Source organism: Balearica regulorum, chromosome 1, assembly GCF_011004875.1.
Source record: "Balearica regulorum gibbericeps isolate bBalReg1 chromosome 1, bBalReg1.pri, whole genome shotgun sequence".
Taxonomy (NCBI): Eukaryota; Metazoa; Chordata; class Aves; order Gruiformes; family Gruidae; genus Balearica; species Balearica regulorum.
In genome coordinates, this window is record NC_046184.1 from 14,608,579 (window position 1) to 14,626,854 (window position 18,276).

The 18,276-nt window shown below is 36.3% G+C and overlaps 1 protein-coding gene across 2 annotated transcripts in view; it reads right to left on the reverse strand.

Annotated features, from left to right (window-relative positions):
* Positions 1 to 17,885, reverse strand: part of ORC5 (origin recognition complex subunit 5) — a 74,406-nt gene extending 56,521 nt beyond the window's left edge. The window contains exons 1-7 of one of the 2 annotated variants that reach the window (XM_075738068.1): positions 17,692 to 17,885; positions 14,792 to 14,975; positions 13,294 to 13,386; positions 9,743 to 9,940; positions 6,068 to 6,142; positions 3,148 to 3,259; positions 2,649 to 2,779 (exon numbers count right to left, since the gene is read on the reverse strand). In XM_075738068.1, the coding sequence (XP_075594183.1) occupies positions 2,649 to 2,779; positions 3,148 to 3,259; positions 6,068 to 6,142; positions 9,743 to 9,940; positions 13,294 to 13,386; positions 14,792 to 14,902 (720 nt within the window). In that variant the 5' untranslated portion in view covers positions 14,903 to 14,975; positions 17,692 to 17,885. Of the gene's footprint in view, positions 1 to 2,648; positions 2,780 to 3,147; positions 3,260 to 6,067; positions 6,143 to 9,742; positions 9,941 to 13,293; positions 13,387 to 14,791; positions 14,976 to 15,580; positions 15,714 to 17,691 lie in introns of those variants that run through there. The other variant, XM_075737992.1, reaches the window with a different exon arrangement.
* Positions 17,886 to 18,276: the final 391 nt, after the last annotated feature.

The following is an 18,276-nucleotide window of genomic DNA, read 5'->3' on the forward strand; positions in this document are numbered from 1 at the left end:
TATATTTGATCTAGCTACAGAATATAACAAGCAGTGTAATTCATTATTTTGCAAAGCCAATGAATTATTTTTCAGTCAATAATTATGCTGCTTGCTTCCAAACATTATACTGTAAAACATCACATTTCTGTAGACTAAAATACAAATAGAAGTAATCTATCACAGGTTACTTGGTTATGATCTCAGTAAAATGTGTTTACTGTACTCAGAGATTGCTTTTTTTTTTTAAAATAACATAGTAATTAAACATTATAAATGCAATAAAAATGTTTTCATCACCTTTTTTTACTCCCTTCTTTTTCAGATAAAACTTTCCATTCCAGGAGCAGTTCAGCATGTTCAAAAGTATACCACATATACTTACACACACAAAAGCAGAAATTATTTAAAAAAAAAAATTTGAAAAAATAATTTAAAAAACCCTCTGCTAACACATTCCATATTCAAACAAACTCCTTTTGCCTAAGGTAACATTTTTTACAAGGTTGTAATCTAGATTTTTTTCTAAAATGGTTCAATCAATATCACACAGAATTTTGTAAAATAAAAATCCTCACATTTCATTCTCCTTTTTTCCTACTGCACCTTATTAAATCTCTGTGCTACTATATAGAACTCAATGCAATAACTTCCATATATAAATCTAATACAATTTCAGAATGTATTATTAATCATGCATAATAACATACACATTTAGAGTTTGTATTAGACACTATGGAGTTGTTCAGAAGCCTACAGACAATTGCACGTCTGTCGTTACCTTCTACAGAAAAGACTTGTCAAGCACAAGAAGAATTTAGTGTTCCATTACATAAATCGTTTCATACTGGTGGTATTTCCCACATACACAAACAATGCACCTAAGGCTCATGAGATTATTCTGGTAAGGAGAGCAACTCCAGTACCTGTCTAGAAGAACTGTGACCCTAGTTTCTATTTGTGTCTCCATCAGATTTCAGCAATCTCATTTAAACATAAAACCTGTACAGTTAACAGATAGATTAATCTGAGTACATTTTCCTGATGGAAATGCAGACAGGACATTCAGATCACCTCATGAGCACTGATTTGTTCATTGGCCATAACCACTGACCACTTCAAACTTGTAAAATTTCCTTGTACACAGTATAGTTAAATAATAATCTGATGAGCTAATAATTGATATTTCTATTCAGCTTTTCTTATGCAAAGGTCACCATCAAGTAATTTTTATTATTCTCCTGTTAGCTTGTTTGCTATTACATTCTTCAATTGATATATGGTTAAAACTCCTTTTTCAAAATATCTTCAATTTTTTTTTGTTCCCTCAGCCATGACTATATTGCAGGAACTTTGACTTACCCATTTTATTCTTAATTACAAAAGGAAGACAACGAAAACATTTATGTCAGTCCTCACTTCTCTAGGCCTTTGAGTCAAATTAATATGCTATGTTTCTGCAAAACTGTGCAACAGATCTGGCTTGTAGCAGTTTGGTTACCTTAAAATCCTCTGTAGGAGGCAAATCAAGTGAAAATTTTATACTCCTAAATAATATAGGAAAATGTTTCAAATTTTAAGTTAAATTTTAAATTTTATTTCCCATAAAGCTGAAGTATAAAGAATGTTGGGTGGCAAGGTACATTTAATAAACACGGGAAACAAATGAACTTGAAGCTGGACATGCTCAGAGCAAGTAATTGAAGTTACTCCTTCAAACATTGAAAGCAGCTGTTTGACATTCCACTGCACAGTCAAGGAAATGAATACAACATAAGGCTATTTAGGGATTACAGAAGTTCACAGGAGCAAGAAGGTAGCAATAAGAGTAAAGCCACATAACCACACGTAAAAAGAACTTGAAGAGAAAAGAAGCACAGTGAGGACTATGATTGCTTGAAAGAGTAAAATCATAACTATTACTTCCTCTGACTGAATAGCAAACAAAAAAAAAACAAACCATTAACCAAGTCTGTAATGGAGTTGTCCCTCAAACTGCTACAGTTGTAACAATTCCTTCTATTATACTTATAAGTAAGCATAAAAGGTTTCACCACATTTATCTCCTTATCCCAAGAGGTGAAAATAGGTAGCCTAGTCTTCTCAGTCACTCTCTGACATCAAGGAACAGCTTGACCTCAAAAACTCCAACAGAAGTTCTAGGCTGAGTGAACCACATGCAGCCTGGCATCTCATTCGTGCAGCTTTTGTGGCCTCTGACCAGAAAACTACATAGCAATGGAAACCCATTTGATTGCCACCAAAACAGCTGCAACCTTTGTTATGGATTTTTAGGAAAACTGCGTTTTGACCTAACATATTCTTAAGAGGGTAGATTTAAACTAGATATAAGGAAAACATTTTTTACAATGAGGGCAGTGAAACACTGGAACAGGTTGCCCAGAGAGGTTGTGGATGCCCCCTCCCTGGAAGTGTTCAAGGCCAGGTTGGATGGGACTTTGGGCAACCTGGTCTAGTGGAGGGTGTCCCTGCCCATGGCAGGGAGGGTGGAACAAGATGATATTTAAAAGGTCCCTTCCAACCCAAACTATTCTATGATTCTATGATTTTCTCTTTGTCCATATTCAACAATAAATCTAGACTTTCAGAGCTTATTTGACAAAAACCAGCCCAAACCAAAACATCAACTCTAAAGGAGGTCATCTCACCAAATGCTGAAGTTCCTTCAGGTCCCTACAGACCATGTAGAAGACACCAAGCAGAATATTGATATATGCAGCATAGAAATCTGCAGAATATTCTGGGGGATGATTCTGAGACAAGATCTTCTGCAGGTGTCCTGTTTAAAAAAAAAAAAAAAAGTGTTGCTTATTTAAAGCTAACTTAATAAACTGACCACATTTTACAAGTTAAGTGCAGAACAAAACTATAATAATCACTAAGAAACCCCAAATCTGCCACTTTTAATCCACTGATTAAAATATAATCAGCAAATATAATGGAACCAAAATGTTACTTTGAGATCTTTTGGCAAGCAGAAAAAGACAACAAAAGAGGCTGTGTGAATACAGGCTTTTACATTCCAGTAGCTATTTCATATTCAGGATTCTGTAAAAGGCATATTGATAAACATGGAAAAAACACTTGAATGTTGTTTAACAAAATATTATTCAATCCCTAAAAAAGCAGATTAAAGAATTAGTTTACCTATGCTGTAATCAGGAAAATACAAGGTGAATGGCTCAAAGCATCCAGTATTTGGACGGAACAGCTCCCATACTATTTCACTGAGCAGGACAACTGTCACATTTCTGTCAGTCTACACAGGGAAGAAAAGAAGGGAAAAAACCAACAAAAAGGAGACAGATAAGCAGAGAAAGAAAAAAAAAAAAACCAACACTGCATGTTATAGTATCAAGGCGAAAAATTATTATTGTGACTTTTCTGTTCCATAAAAATCATTAAATTTACGGTTTAATACAAATTACTAGCATAGTAATAAAGCTTCAGCTGGTCTAATCGAGAAGCTCATACATTTGTAGATTTTCATAATTACATGAGATTTCTCTGCCTCCCTTGCCATTTCACTGACATGTAAGCTTTGTAGGGCGATAGAGCTCTGATACTAGGCAATACCAAGTAGATTCCATCCCTTACTCCCAAAATTAAAACAACATTTTACTTCAGTAATTAAACCCAGATTTTCAGAACAAACAGGATGAGTTAAAAAGTGAAATAAAGCTCAGTGCTTTCTGAAACCGAGCTATCTAGTACTTTATTTTAAAGGTAAGGGAGCCTTTAAAAACAAACAAAAAACATCCCAAAACAAAAACATAGTATTAACTATGTACTTTACCACTGTTTTACTAGTTACCAGCAAAGGCTGTATAGAGTAACTTTTTTTTTTAACCCAGTTTTTATTGGCAATATACTTGCCTTGAGTTTGATGTTTTGGTCAATAGATAACAAAACACTTCATATTAAAAAATTATTCCTTATTTTGGTGACCATTCTATATATCAGCTTTTTCGTATGAAGCCAACTATCTGTGAAGGTGATGACTCATTCTTCCTTCTTGCAAGGTTTTTGCAATCATACTAAAAATTCTGCACAACAAAAGATGCTTTTAAGTATGGCCCTTCAAGAAAGACATTTCAAAACAATTGAGGCACCCCAAGAAAATGAAAGGAAGTAACCTGATTGAATTGACAACGTTTAATATGAGCTGAATTTTAAATGTTATTCCCCTTCTCTGAAATTCAGGGAGAATCTTCTTTTATTTACTCTTCCCACTTCTTGCCAAAGTGGCACTTGCCCACATTCTTTACTGTTTCTTCTTTCTCTACTTTTTTGGGACCTTTTTTTCTTTTAGCAAGAGAGCAGCTTTCAGTAGATTTCTTTCAATTGTGTTCCTCTCCCAGATTTCCTAGTATTTTAGCTGAGAAAAGCACTAAGGTATTTTCAGTTCAGTTCCTGACAGACCTTCCAACATGAAAAAATGAAGTACTTCCCACTATAATCCTCACAGAAATCAAGCATCCTACATGATCATTTTTCACCAACGATCCCTGGTCCCATGAAATCTTTCACCACTAATGAAGTTTCTTGTCTGCTTTCACTCCAGGAAAAGAAGTGACGCAGTACATTTGCTCCTACAACATTCCTCTGCAACATCAGTTGCATAACAGTTTTACAAAGCCTCAGTTCAAAATCCAGACTTAAGCAAGTGGAATGTCAGCATTCAGGAAAGCTGACAAATTTATTTCAAGACTACTTTTTAATTTGAGGGTGTTTCTCTAGCATATTTAAGTCTTAACGTATGTTTTTTCACTCCCTGAACAGCAATCAGAGGCCTAAGTTTTCCTCCTTTCTGTCAGACAGGTTGCTTCTGCTTCAAGGGCAGCAAAATCCAGAACATGGGCAGAACAGACAAGAAGAGCCAGAAAATGCATCAGCTGCCAGGATTAAGAACACAGCTGTGAATCAGTCTTCATGCACTAAATAAGAGAAATCAATGTCACCAAAACAGTACCACGCAAAAGTCTTGAGATAATAAGAATAATTTCAGCTATTTAGATATTCAGACATTTCAAAATACCACCACCTTTGTCTCCACTTTCTTTTCAGGGAACACACTGTTTTTCCTTATTTCAAGGCATAAGCTTTGCTACTTCAGAAGTGAGAGAGGGAAAGATACAGAGGTTTACTCCAATCAGAAATATACTGTGACGCAATTCCAGTAGGGTGTAAAAATTCTCTGCCATCAAAAAGCACATTTGTAGCTGCTGAGCTGTGCAGTACCAGTCAGAATTAAATAGCTGGTGGTCTACTGACAATCCTCAGGCCAGCCACCATGCAATGCTGAAGTTTCACGTGGGAGAATCTTGAGGAAAACAAATCCTAGAATCCTAGAATGGTTTGGGTTGGAAGGGACCTTAAAGATCATCTAGTTTCCCAGGGCAGGGAAACCCTCCACTAGACCACGTTGCCCAAAGCCTCATCCAACCTGGTCTTAAATGCTTCCAGGGATGGGGCATGTTTCCCGAGTTACAAATTCACGCTTCTGATGCTGAATTCACTCCATGTGGTTGGGGTCTCTTGAATCAGCAGCTGACTCAGAAGCAGACTTTGGATTCCCACACAAACATCTGACAAACTCCAAAAGGGGTTTTATTTATATCAAGCTAATAGGAGCTATATTGAAGCTTCTCCTTATAGATTACAGTCTGCCTGAGATATTTTTCCTGCAATTATTAAAAAACTTTAAATGAAGAGTAGAAAAATTGCATATTCTTAAGAACAAAAAGCTGTCTTTTCTAGAAATATATGTACCTGACACCAGCCTCAAAAGAATCTCCAACAGATCAGATATTGTAGAACCAGATGTTATTAAATAGAATTTATTTTTTTAAAAAAGTGTTTAAAAAACCTGCTAATGTTTAAATTCTGGTTTTGTTTCTAGTTTTGATCACTGCCAGTTGATTATTTTGGGGGAGGGATTAATTTTGCAATTTTTCTCATCTAAAGAATCACTTATTTTGATCTGTGAGCCTAGATGGACAGATACTAGTTCAGTTAACTTTCAATACACAGGAAACGTATGATGAATTTTTTTTCAGACACTTACCAACTCTTGAAGCCTAAGAAATGCTGGCAGGATGTTTGCTTCCATTTCCCTCAGCTGCTCTGCTCTATCCAGTACCTTTTAACAAAACAATAATCTTATTTTTTATATATATAGACAATGTCAACTTCCATTCTCAGGTGGACTTAAAATTAATTCTTAGCTGCTGGAAACTCATTTCACTGATGGCTCTTAGACAACAGAAATCACCTAAGTATCAAGACCTCTTAAACAAGCAACATCAAAGACATTATTGCTTCAGGTGCACTTCCAGGAAGCCCAAGCAGCTCTACCATCTATCAAAAGATACAGTCCTCAGGCAAGCAACATTCTTATGCGTTATGGCAGTTAGAATTAAAATGTAAGTATACCTGTCAAGAATATCACTGATAAAGCCATGATATCATTAACCACCACTGAAATCTCATTTTTTTGTCCAAAATAATTCTTATATTTAAAAATTACGTGTAGTGCTGTAGCACTATATCAAAATGCTTACTGTAGGAGAGCTATCTTTTCCCACTATTAAATTATTTTTCAGAAACAAATAAAAGCTGATATTTTCAAAAAGTTAGCTATCATCTGGAATTTTGAGAGAAACTTTTCTTGCCATAGTTTGCAGCCTAGAAATTTACAGGATTTATTGTATTGTATGTAAACCTGGCAAAGCACTATCAAATATGTAGCATATATATAGCTTAAACAGGAAACACTTTATCTACTTGGTGCCTAGACTAAAAAAAATAGAAGCATGAAAACATGCATGGCTATCCTTTGGCAAAAAAAAAATTTGTATTCCCAGTACACTTAAAATCTTGACAGAAGTGAAAAAAAAAAAGAATAGAAACACATTTCTTTTGTGTTTTATTTACAACTCACAATATAAATCTAAATTCTGACTTCATTACTTCTTTTGAATTACTGCTGTTGAAAGAGAAACTATAGGTCCCTAGAAAATTATATTTTTCTATCCTTTTACATTTCCTCCAAAATATTAAGACATGTATCATTTCTGTTGTCCACAGTAAGAAAAAGAATTTTATGCGGACAACCAAGAAATATTTTATGAAAACGGTATTTCAAAATCACACTGTAGACGGAAAAAACCTGAAAGAGCAGCATCTCTGCAATAATAGCTCAAACTTCTTGGGAATTTATCTAAAACTACAATACAACATATGATTTTATATTGACATCTGCATTTGAGTCATGGGATGAAGACTGCTTTACGTTACTGACCAAATAAAGGCTACATATTTTTACTAATAAAGTACTTCTTACTGGACCCAGCATGCAGCTACTGAACACCAAGCTTCAAGGCCTTCACCTAACCAGATCTTACTTTTTACTTAAGTGTAAAACAAACTAGAGTTTCTACTTACCGCAGAGAAAATATACTGTGACCCTGGCTTGTGGACCATGTCAAGTGGTTCACAGAAACAGCCTACCCCAAGGCCTATAAATCCATGCCTTACTCTTTAGTTTTAATATAGACATGATCCTGTAGCTTTTTTTAAAAAACTATCCATTTTAGAACTATCTGCTGACTTACATCAAAAGCAGCAGCTTGTTATTCCTGTAAAGTGCTAAATATTGTAAATGTATGAATGACTATAACCTACATCTGTTCCAGTTTTTCAGGTAGTTAAAAGGAATAAATTAATTTTTCACAAGTAATCACAAGCATTCAGCACCCATGCTTAGGTTAAGAGAAACATTTAGAAGCCTTTGCTTGAAAGAAAACATTTATCTTAATTTGCTCTGAGTTAATTGGGCTGAAATATTACATTATTTACTACCAAAATGAAATAGAATAAATTAGCATTGCCAGTTTATGTTACCAGCATGCTGGTCTTCCATCAGTCTCAATTTAAACCACTCTACAATAAATCCAGATGACACAGGTTAATACACATAAATTGATTTCTCCCACTCCTGTCTGTTCCCATGCAGAACGGAACTCAAATACTAATTTAATACTTAATTCTTCTGTTTCAGCAACTATTTACATGATACAATTGAACCTTTCCAAGTATTTAATGGTTTGCTTTCTATAACCATTGTTCATGAACTTTCTAATTTTCTGAGTGATACAAATTTTCATATAATACATGAAGCATTCTTTACTGATGTAGAACAGCTTTTTAATTCAATTATTAATCTGAAAGTAAAATTTTACTATATATTCTGTGAAATTCCCTAAAGGTTATTTTAGTGCTAAATTCTGTTCTTATGGAATAGTTGAAGGATGCCAATAGCATTTTTGTGACAGTAAATTAAAATGAATTATCTATGTATAACTTCTTATCTATTGTAAGTACTGGTGCATTTTTTCTTCATTCAATTTTTAAGAAGCATGTCAAATTTATTAACTTCATGAGCTGTAGGAAACGATGAGATAGTACTGTTGCCACTAAATATAATATGAAGTTATTTAACTCAGTAGTTAAGTATTTTTAAATGGAAATAAAACTTATTTAACTCCAACCTGTGAAACAGCATGAAGAATGTTCAGTGTAATTATGAACTTCTTGTTTGAGTGCAAAAAACCAAAGCAGTATTCCTGTTGACTGCCGTGACAAACATGCAGTGATTACCGAGGGTTATTAAGCTTTCAGTCTTGAACCACTTCCATGTTTTCTTAAATGATAATTTTGCCTCTTTCAACAAACCCTTAATTCCTACTGCTGGGCAGAAATTTCAGTCCATGTGTTCTGTAGGGCCATAGTGCATATATACAGTTACACATCACTAATACCATGGCGTTTTTATTTTTAAGAAAAGATAATAGATTTTATTCAATCAAGTGAGAGCTGGAAAAAAAAATGTAGTTCTGAGGAGTCTATGCACTTTCTTCAGACCTCTTGTATGCCTGAATTTTGTTTCTATGTCCATCTCTTGGTACGATAAATGCTGTTACAGATGTCCACAAATTTTGACTCCTTTATGTAATAATCACAGAAAAAAAACCCACAACAAAACAAACCCTGGCATTCTTGTATTACATTGATTCAATTATTCTTGTGATCTAAATTCTGTTTACTTTTCCTGTGGTCTGTTTATTCCACTTGAGTATATCATCAAATTTTTCATTGCTGTCTTTTTCCATCTCAATTTTCAAATTAGTTCTTGTCTTAGGGTCACAAGTGTAGTGGAAGACATACAACCTCAACAACACTTTTACAGAGGAAATTAGGCATTTTAGTTCCTTAATACAATTTGAACCTATTCTAGCTAACCAATTCTTGTCATTTGCATGCTCCATAATTGGCTTCTGCCCTACTTGCCATCTTTGCTTTCTCATTTGTGAAGATGTCTTCACAAGGAAACAGATAAGCATCACTTACTAATTATAAAAAAAATACAAGGTCTCTATATTTAAAGATTTTGTAATGTTATAACATACTTAATTTAACTATGCAATATAATTTATGTTCATTATTAGGTTTTGTGTATAAAAAGTTCTAAATCAGCCCAGGAAAAATAACGAACCTCATCTACAGCTAGTAAACCAACTGAAAGAATCTAACCAGCATCAACAGATTCTAAATTAGATCCACACAGAAATTTTGTGAAAACTGCTCTATAATGCACATATTTCATATACAAATTATTGATAACAATTACTCACACCCTCTTAAGTGAAATGAAACTGAACACTATAATGAAATTACTTACAATGTATAATGTTTGATCCTGAAGCTCTTGACTCACAACAGCTTGTTTAAACAGACGTACGAAGTCATTGAAAGTATCACAACGCACATGAGAAGTCTGTTCTGGCTCAGAAGAACAGCTTTGCAACTGGATGAGAATTTCTTCTAAAAGAAGTCGTGAAGTAAAGTATTCCACACAGTTCACAAACACATGAGGAAGCTGTAGAGGATTAAAAAAAAGATACAACTTCATTTGGCTTTTTCAGTGTAAATACTCCAGAATCAGTTTTCTCTTCCAGATGAGACAATGAAAGACACCACACCTTGCCAACAGAATGCATAAACCAACAAACCTTGCCAAAAGAGAATGATTACTTATGTGATACATAATATTTTGACTAGGTACAAAGTGAAGATAGATCTGATGAATCCTCATACAAAACACACAGTGTACCTTCTAATTATGTTTAAAAACTGAAACACAGTCTATTTTCTAAGTATGTTTAAAAATTGTGAGCAATACATAAAAAGAAAGCCAGATAGCATTTAGTTCAAAGAAAAGTTAGACAATCATAACACATTACAGTATTGTAAAATAATCCGTTACAAATTACAGTGTCTAGATAACACGAACTTCTCACAGCACACTCTCCAAAATTACTCTGAATGTTTTTGGCATTCACTGCATATAAATGATAAAGTGTAAGCTTCTGTACCAGCCATGTAATCAGCCTGCTTGTGCAGAACATTTTTAGAAAACCAGATCTTTTCAGAGCAAAGAGCATGCATAAAAAGGACAATATGAGATACATTTTATGGATTGCCATAAAATGTACTTATAAGTACCAATTTAGTAACATTGAAAAGTTAAGGTCATTTGTCTATAAACAGAAGACACTATAGACTACAAAACAGTACCAGTATGCAAACATAAGGCAAAAATGTAATTTCCTAGCAACTCAGTTTTTAAGAAACAGATTATTTGCATAGCTCCATAGTTTCTGGTAAGGCATATGCTCTTTCTTACACTGAACATTAAAACCTCTGGAAAATATTAGTCATTGGAATGCATATGTATTACTTGCAAAATTAAACTTCTAATACAGGAATGTGTGTGTATAATAAAAAATTCTAAGTATTTAATTCCAGTCTTTCTACTCAAAATACAATATATGGCAAATGATTCAGCAGATGTGGGATATGGGTATATGCTGGCAATCCACACAAACAGCATGTAATACAAGCTTTCTTATGATTTTGAACACTATTAAAAGGGGCTACATCTCCAAAAGCACCTACTGAAAGTGCTGCACCTCCATAGCAGGAGAACTGGGTGCCTCAGATGCGATTCACAACACCATGTTATATAGGAGACACCTATACTTGGCAACAGGAAGTTTTCTAGAAAGAGTTGCTGCTTAAACCCCATTCCTTTGCAGGATCTGGCCACATCTTTGGGTATGCTGCAAGATGGTAGCACAATGTTAGGAGCACTGCACAAAAGGCTACAGCATGAAAGAGGATCATGACCACTGTCTTCCACCTTTCTCTCTCTGTATATTTTTTAATAAAAGGGACAAGATCACTGTGTTTTGCATAAAACCCAAGTCTGCAGATATATGATAAATGCACTCTGGTTATGCCTGAAGTATCAGGGCTCTGAGAACACACAAGTGGAAATTTATAGTTTAGGTGGGAAGCAGACACTGTCATTGGATTTAAATCCCTTAAGTACAGGACTGACACAAACATAGGCACTAACAGGTTTAGATGGAAACTTCTATTACGACGTCCTTCAACTTAGGAGAGCTTCAAAAACCTGTTTTGGGAAAAAATAGAACAAGGAATAAAACTAGCATGAATATACACATTTGCTAGCAGGAAAAGAAGGGCCACAAAAGTGGCAACAGCCTAGTACTTAAAAGTCTTCTTCCAGCACTGACCAGAGAGGGACTGCAATAGACTTAAGGCCGTACCTCTCTACATCATTCTTCAAGACAATTATTTTTCTAAGAAACATGCATTCAGCCACAATGATTCACTACTTCTATGTAGTTCAGGTTCTCACATGATGTTTAAAGAGTAGGTTTCTCTGTCTGCAGTCATTGCAATTGCAGTAAGTCCATTCCTGACAAAGTTCCTACTTCAGGTTAGTAACATACAGCAACTCCAGTATTAATCATCAAGGATATATCTCATCTCCCAGTGGACAGCATTAAAGTAGTTTTTTTCCTACCCCTTTTTTCCAAGGGTAGACAGTTTGTGGTCCCAGGAATGTAAGGCTCCAAATTCAAAACTGTACAATGAATTCTGAGTAGCTTCCACTTCATGTGTTCTAACATCATCTGATTTACCAGTCCTCCTTAACCTACTTCTTACTTATTCCTACACTGTTTTCTAAGAGCAGGAATCCAAAGGCAGTTTACGTTAGATGGTGACGCTGAAAAAGAGCATGCAGTCCTAAGATTTCTGAAAATACTCCTCATACAGGCGGAAACAGCAACAGTACTGGCATGGGAGAATAAGATCCATCCCACAAGCAAAAGACCTGGCAATGCCAAGCTTAGTACACACAAACACACCTGAAGAATTTTATTACATTAGAAATTGTGAATCCCATCTGGGGGATCCAGAATAAATTAAAGTGCACAAAATTTGTATTTTCAAACAGGTTCTGAAAATATAATACTAAAAGGGGCTATCAATGCACTTAGAGCTGATTCATTAAGCAAAAGAAAAATTTTTTATTGTTCAGGAATTAAATCAATTGTTCCTATGCAGCATTGCTCCAACATTTTAGAACTCCTGCATTGTTTCTTTTTCAAAGTGAATGACGGATTTTCCTGCTTCTACAAGAGGGCTGATTGAAACCAACCAAATTTGCTGCAACAAATACAACATTCTCCCAGAGTCTGCAAAAACAACTATCAGTATCGGAAAGAATGGCAGTTGCCTTGTATTCACTCAGCAAACATGTACAGCTCGTACATTTGCTTTGAATGCTTTTAACAACTTTACTAAGTTTAAGCTGTTAGGCTGACATTTAAATAGATCATACACATCCAACTGAATATAAAGTGAGTTTGTTAACACAAAACAAATAAAACAGAAATTCTACTGCAAACTGTTCTCACTGTTATTCATATACTCTCACTCTTTTCACATACAAGTAAAATTAGTTTAAAGGAGAATCACAAGAAGATTCAAAAAAGGTATGGTAGAAGTGACTCAGGCTGAACTGGAATCATCGTAAGAGTACTTACTTGTTACTGGAGCTATTTCAGGTTAAGTCCTTTTTAGAGAGCTGAACAAAATTTGGATTCTTTCTTTTTCTTTTTAAACTTTCCTAGAAAAGTTATTATGATTTATATTACATCTCAGTATGTATGACTTCATTTTATCCTAAGTGCACTAGTGAGAAGAGCAATGCGTTCATCACACAGTAAGTGGAGAAGAATCAAGAAAGCAGAAATGGCTGAGGAACCAAACCATTTTGAACAAGTGGAAGCCAGTTTGAGGTACCATCTGTTACCAATAAATTCTTAATTCAATATCCATTGTGAGCATTCTTACCTGTAAGGTGCTTAAAAGATTTTGCATCACATAGGTCTTTCCACTAGATGTATGTCCGTAGATAAAGATGGATGGAAAACTAAACTGCTGACGCTAGAGGAAAAAAAAAGCTGTTGCTGTTTCAATTCTCCTATTTTTTCATTCAACAGATAAAAGATTTATCAATGAAGTTTCCCTCCAAAAGAAAAGTTACCTTTTAAACTGAAGCTTTAAATATAAAATATGTCAATTATTACACAATCAATGTGATCAAATTTTATGTTTTATCTTCACTAAAATGCTGGGAGGATAAGTTCCAAGAATCAAGTATCACATAAAGCTACCAGTGTAACTGCTATAACACGAGGATATATATTTCATGAGAAAAACAAACCAACCAACCAAACAACAAAAACACACACCAAGACAGAAAAGCAGTGGGCTATTAAATCAAATTATTTAACTAACTGAAACAAAATCTTGGCAAGCACAAATTGCAAGCTTACATTTTCCTGACTTCTGCAAACACTACAAACTGGTTTTCTCTCCGTTAGCATCAAACGAGAAAAAATCAAATGCTTTGGTGGAGGAGATGGTAAAGGAGCACACTCTTCTCTCACATGGCAATATTTGATATAATACCTCTATTTATTTAATGGTACTGGTGCTGCATATTTCATGGGGTTTTTTTATTAAGATGCAAGGGAAATAACTAACTTCTTTTTATTGCATTCTGAACAGGTATTTATTTTTGTGTTTTTCTCATTTCTAAGAATCTTGTACACTGACTTGAATAAAAAAATAAATTTGACAAATATTTTTTATGAAAAACAATGACATTCAACTAATTCAAGAGGAAGGCGCTCTTGTGCAAGCTGTGCAGATAATCTAGCATGCATATTTAACAAGAATTTAAGTATCTGGTTTTTTTAAGACTTGTTGCCACTATGCTTGTAAAAAATACATAAAACTTAAATGCTGTAATTTGATGTATTGTTATCTATAAAGGCAGAACCAGAAACAGATACTAATTTCAATTTTGTTAACTGAATATAAATGTATGTATCAACTGCTTTTAACTTTGCAGATAAAAATATCCATTATTTTTTACCACAGCTTTGCCAAGCAGTAACAGAATCAATTAACAAGCCAGTGATCTCCAAATCTTATGGCCAGCAACAGAACTACTAAGAATCAGACCAGTTTCATGTACTTAGAATTCAGGCACACAGATATTAGATTAACAGGTCAAAACCAAACAATTTCTACATGGCCCCTAAAAAAAAACTACCCTAGAACTTTAGACAAAGGAAGAAGAGAGACTCCCTTCCTGGTACTAAGTGGCAAGGAGGGAACAGGCTGCAGAGACAGCAAGGCACAAATAACTAAGTTTGTTCGGGCCCTTCCAGCTGCAAAACAGCTTTCAACGTTCCAACTTAGTAGAACCTATCTGCCAAACACTAATGTTGTATGATGTTTTATATTTTTCTATTCAAACATACAGTATAAAAAGCACTACCTCTCCAAATATTGACAGCAACATGGACACTTGGGATTCTCGACAAGGCACCAAACTTTCCAGTTGAAGCAGTGTAGCTGCTGGGTATGCTGAATGTTCAAGATTAGGCATTTTGATGTTCCTGTAGTTAGTCACCTAAACATGAATGTCCCATCTGAGGTGCAGAGACAAGAAATACAGTGATCTGGAAAACAAAAGGTTTTACTTATCATTTGCTGTCACATACATAAAGGACGGAAATGAACAGGAATTGACATAAAATCTAAACAGCCATTCTAGCTCAGGATAACAGTATAATTATAATAGACTTAAGAGACTTCATCAAAATTGAACTTTACTATGTAAGGCATTATACAGACATTTTCGCATCAGACAGAATCCAAAAAATCAAATAAAAAGGGAAAGGCATACAATGTATGAGCAAATCAATATAACACAGAATTGTCACAGTTTAGTTAACTGGAGAAATACATATTTAGTCCTGATTTTATATACATTTAAAAGCAGCAAGGGAATAAAATGAGGAAAGTAGATTAGTCACAGATCATCACCTCCGTGGGCAGCCAATAAATTAGGATTTACAAGTAACAGAGAAGAGGTAGGGCATAAGGAAAGGTGAGGATAACAAAACAATAGCTCTTCAGATGTTAACAGGAACGCCTACCCCAGCTTAAAAGCAGCAGAGGCATATGAAGAAAATCCAGCTCCTAGTCAAGACTGCAAATACTCCTTAAAAATAGTAAGGGCCCAAACCAGTTAGATAAAGCTGTAATATTAATTACAGCCTACCTTTTAGACAAGGACTAGTCAAGGAAGACTGAGTGTCTTGATTGTCCAAACACTGGGGAGGCTGGATTTTAGTGACAGGACATGAAAAACACCTCAGTCTAACATAGTACTTTGTCTGTGGCTTCTAAAACTGCAGGAAAGGTGGTACCTTTGGCTGTAGTGATAAGGACAACATGCAGAGAGAGAACTGAAGTAACCTCACAAGCTAGATTCTGACTTTGTCAAATATAACATAACTCAACACCCAAAAAGAAAGTCTGGAAATTTAGGTAGCACAATGAAGATCTCTCATTCACAGATAGGAATATCTGTAAGTTATCAAAACAAAGATAATAAATACTCCAAATACATTTAAATATAAGTATTTACAGCCAAATATAATATGCTTGGCATAAGTACAATACCACATGAGAAAAGAGTAGGTTAGCAGATCAGAAATAACATGGGTAATGAAAAAGAAACTGTTGTGAAGCAAAAAAGCAATACTGAGTTGCACTGAAAAGCAATATTGAGTTACACTGACAGGGGAGCTATTGGGCTACAAGGAGGTTCATAAATACAAATCTATTTACAGAAACACTTAATAGAGTTCGTTTTGGGACCAATCTCTATTAAGTATTTCCATAAATACATTCAAGGAAAGATTTTTTTTCTTTTATTTTTATACTTTGCCTTCAGTGTTTTCTGAAGTAAAAATCTGGATTGTAGAATCATCAATAGAAAAACAGGTGCAATTAATAAGGAAAAAAGGATAACCCCAATAACAGAAGTCAAGACAGTGTAATGAAATTCAACACTTCAAATTACACATATTTGTAAGTAATCATATCACACCATATCAAGAAACTGTAAGTCTGAAGCAACCTGAAAAATAAACAAGTCAATCACATAGTAAGTATGAGAAATCAGCTATCAAAAAACCAAATGCATAATCATATGTATCAGGCAAATTATTTCCCATACAGACAACCATACAAATAGCCTTGGCCTTTTATCAGATCAGCAAGATGAGCTTTGAACAGGTCTGCCCACCTGTCCACTCTATCTATTCAGTTATCTATTCAAAATGGAATGAAATTACAAAAAAATGAATAGCTTGATTAAGGTTGCTCTCTAAAAATGAGCTAGGAATAAATATCAAGGATGAAAAGGAAAAAAAAAAAATGGACAGCAGCCTCCAAAACGGAGGACAAACAAGGAGGAAAAGAGGAAAGACTGAAGTTTGCATGGATTTAAGAAAAAGGACAGCTTTTTGCTCTACTGGCTACATGAGAACAGGGCTTGACCAAATGTCCTAAATGTATCTAAAGCCATAAGTTATTTCAGCTTCTCCACTCCGCTGCTCAACTGCACTCCAGAAAAGCACAAATCGCCTGTTGATCATATCGTATCTGCCAGTCCTGTTCGCTTCTCAAACAGCCCTAGCACGTGTCAATTTATACTAAACACATTTAAGCCACTCGATGAAAACCTACATCTCTGCTGACTTAATCTTTAACAGGATCCCACCCTAGATTTCACAAGCGAAAGGATGTTTAGAGCAACATGTCCACGAAACAATATTTTAGATTAAATGGCAATGCTGACGCAAGGACTAGCATCAGCCAAAGCTTGAATTCAGGATGTTCCTGACCGGGACAGGTTGTACATGTGACTCCAGCCAGATCAGGAGGCACAAAAAGCACCTAGTTTCCAGCTGAGTCCAGGTAAGGATACCAAAAACACAAGTTAGAGTTCACGGCCGGATTTGATGATTTAAGAGGACTTCTCTCAGTTCATTGGTCCTAAAATACATACACTTGGCAGGTTTTTCTATACTTTAGCACAAAAAGTTGACAGATCTCAAGAGACTCGCACCATTCTGCTTCCTCTCAGGCCCTAGGAGCACCCCCGCCCTGCAACAACACCGCCGGCCCTGGCTGAGGGGGAACGACGACGCTGAGGGACTAAGGTCTCCTGCAGCCCCGCGTCTGTGAGGCTGCAGCCGGGCCTCGGCCCAGGGGGCAGCTTGGACCCCGGCAGGCCGGGCGGAAGGCGGCCGGGACCCCGCGCCCCTCGGCCCCGCACCGATTCCCAACCGGAACACAGCAGGAGCAGGTCTGCACCATTACCTCATTCCCTCCTCTCCCCCTCCCCGCCCAAGGGCCCCCGGCCCAGCCACCGGTTCGGTTCGGTTCGGTTCGGTTCGGCTCGGTTCGGTTCCGTTCAGTTCGGCTCGGCTCTGGCCGGTAGCTCACCCCGGCCGCCCAAATCCCACGCAGTCCGCGCACCGGCTCCCGCGGCCGCCTTCTGCACATGCGCACACAACACCCAGCACCGCCTTCCCCGGTCAGTGCGCAGGCGCGGAGCTCACACGCATGCGCCGTAGCGACGCGAGGGTGTATATTTCTTGTCTGCGTGTGGCGGCGCGGGAGATGGTGTGCAGCGGTTGTGAGGAGCGGTTAGCAGCCCTTCTGTGGCGGGAGGGAGGTCCGGGGGTCCCGGGGATGAGGCAGTGTTTTATCCCATAGGGAGAGCTGTGTATGGTGCGTGTCCCTGGATATAGGTGTCTTTGGAGCCGTGTGTTAGAAGCTGCTGGGCAGTAGTTTTATCGGGAGTGTCACGGGAGGAGAGCGGTGCTGGTGTCGAGGGGTCAGCCCTAGACCTGGGGTGTAGAGTCAGAAGGAAGTCGTGGGTGCATACGTGATTCTGGTATT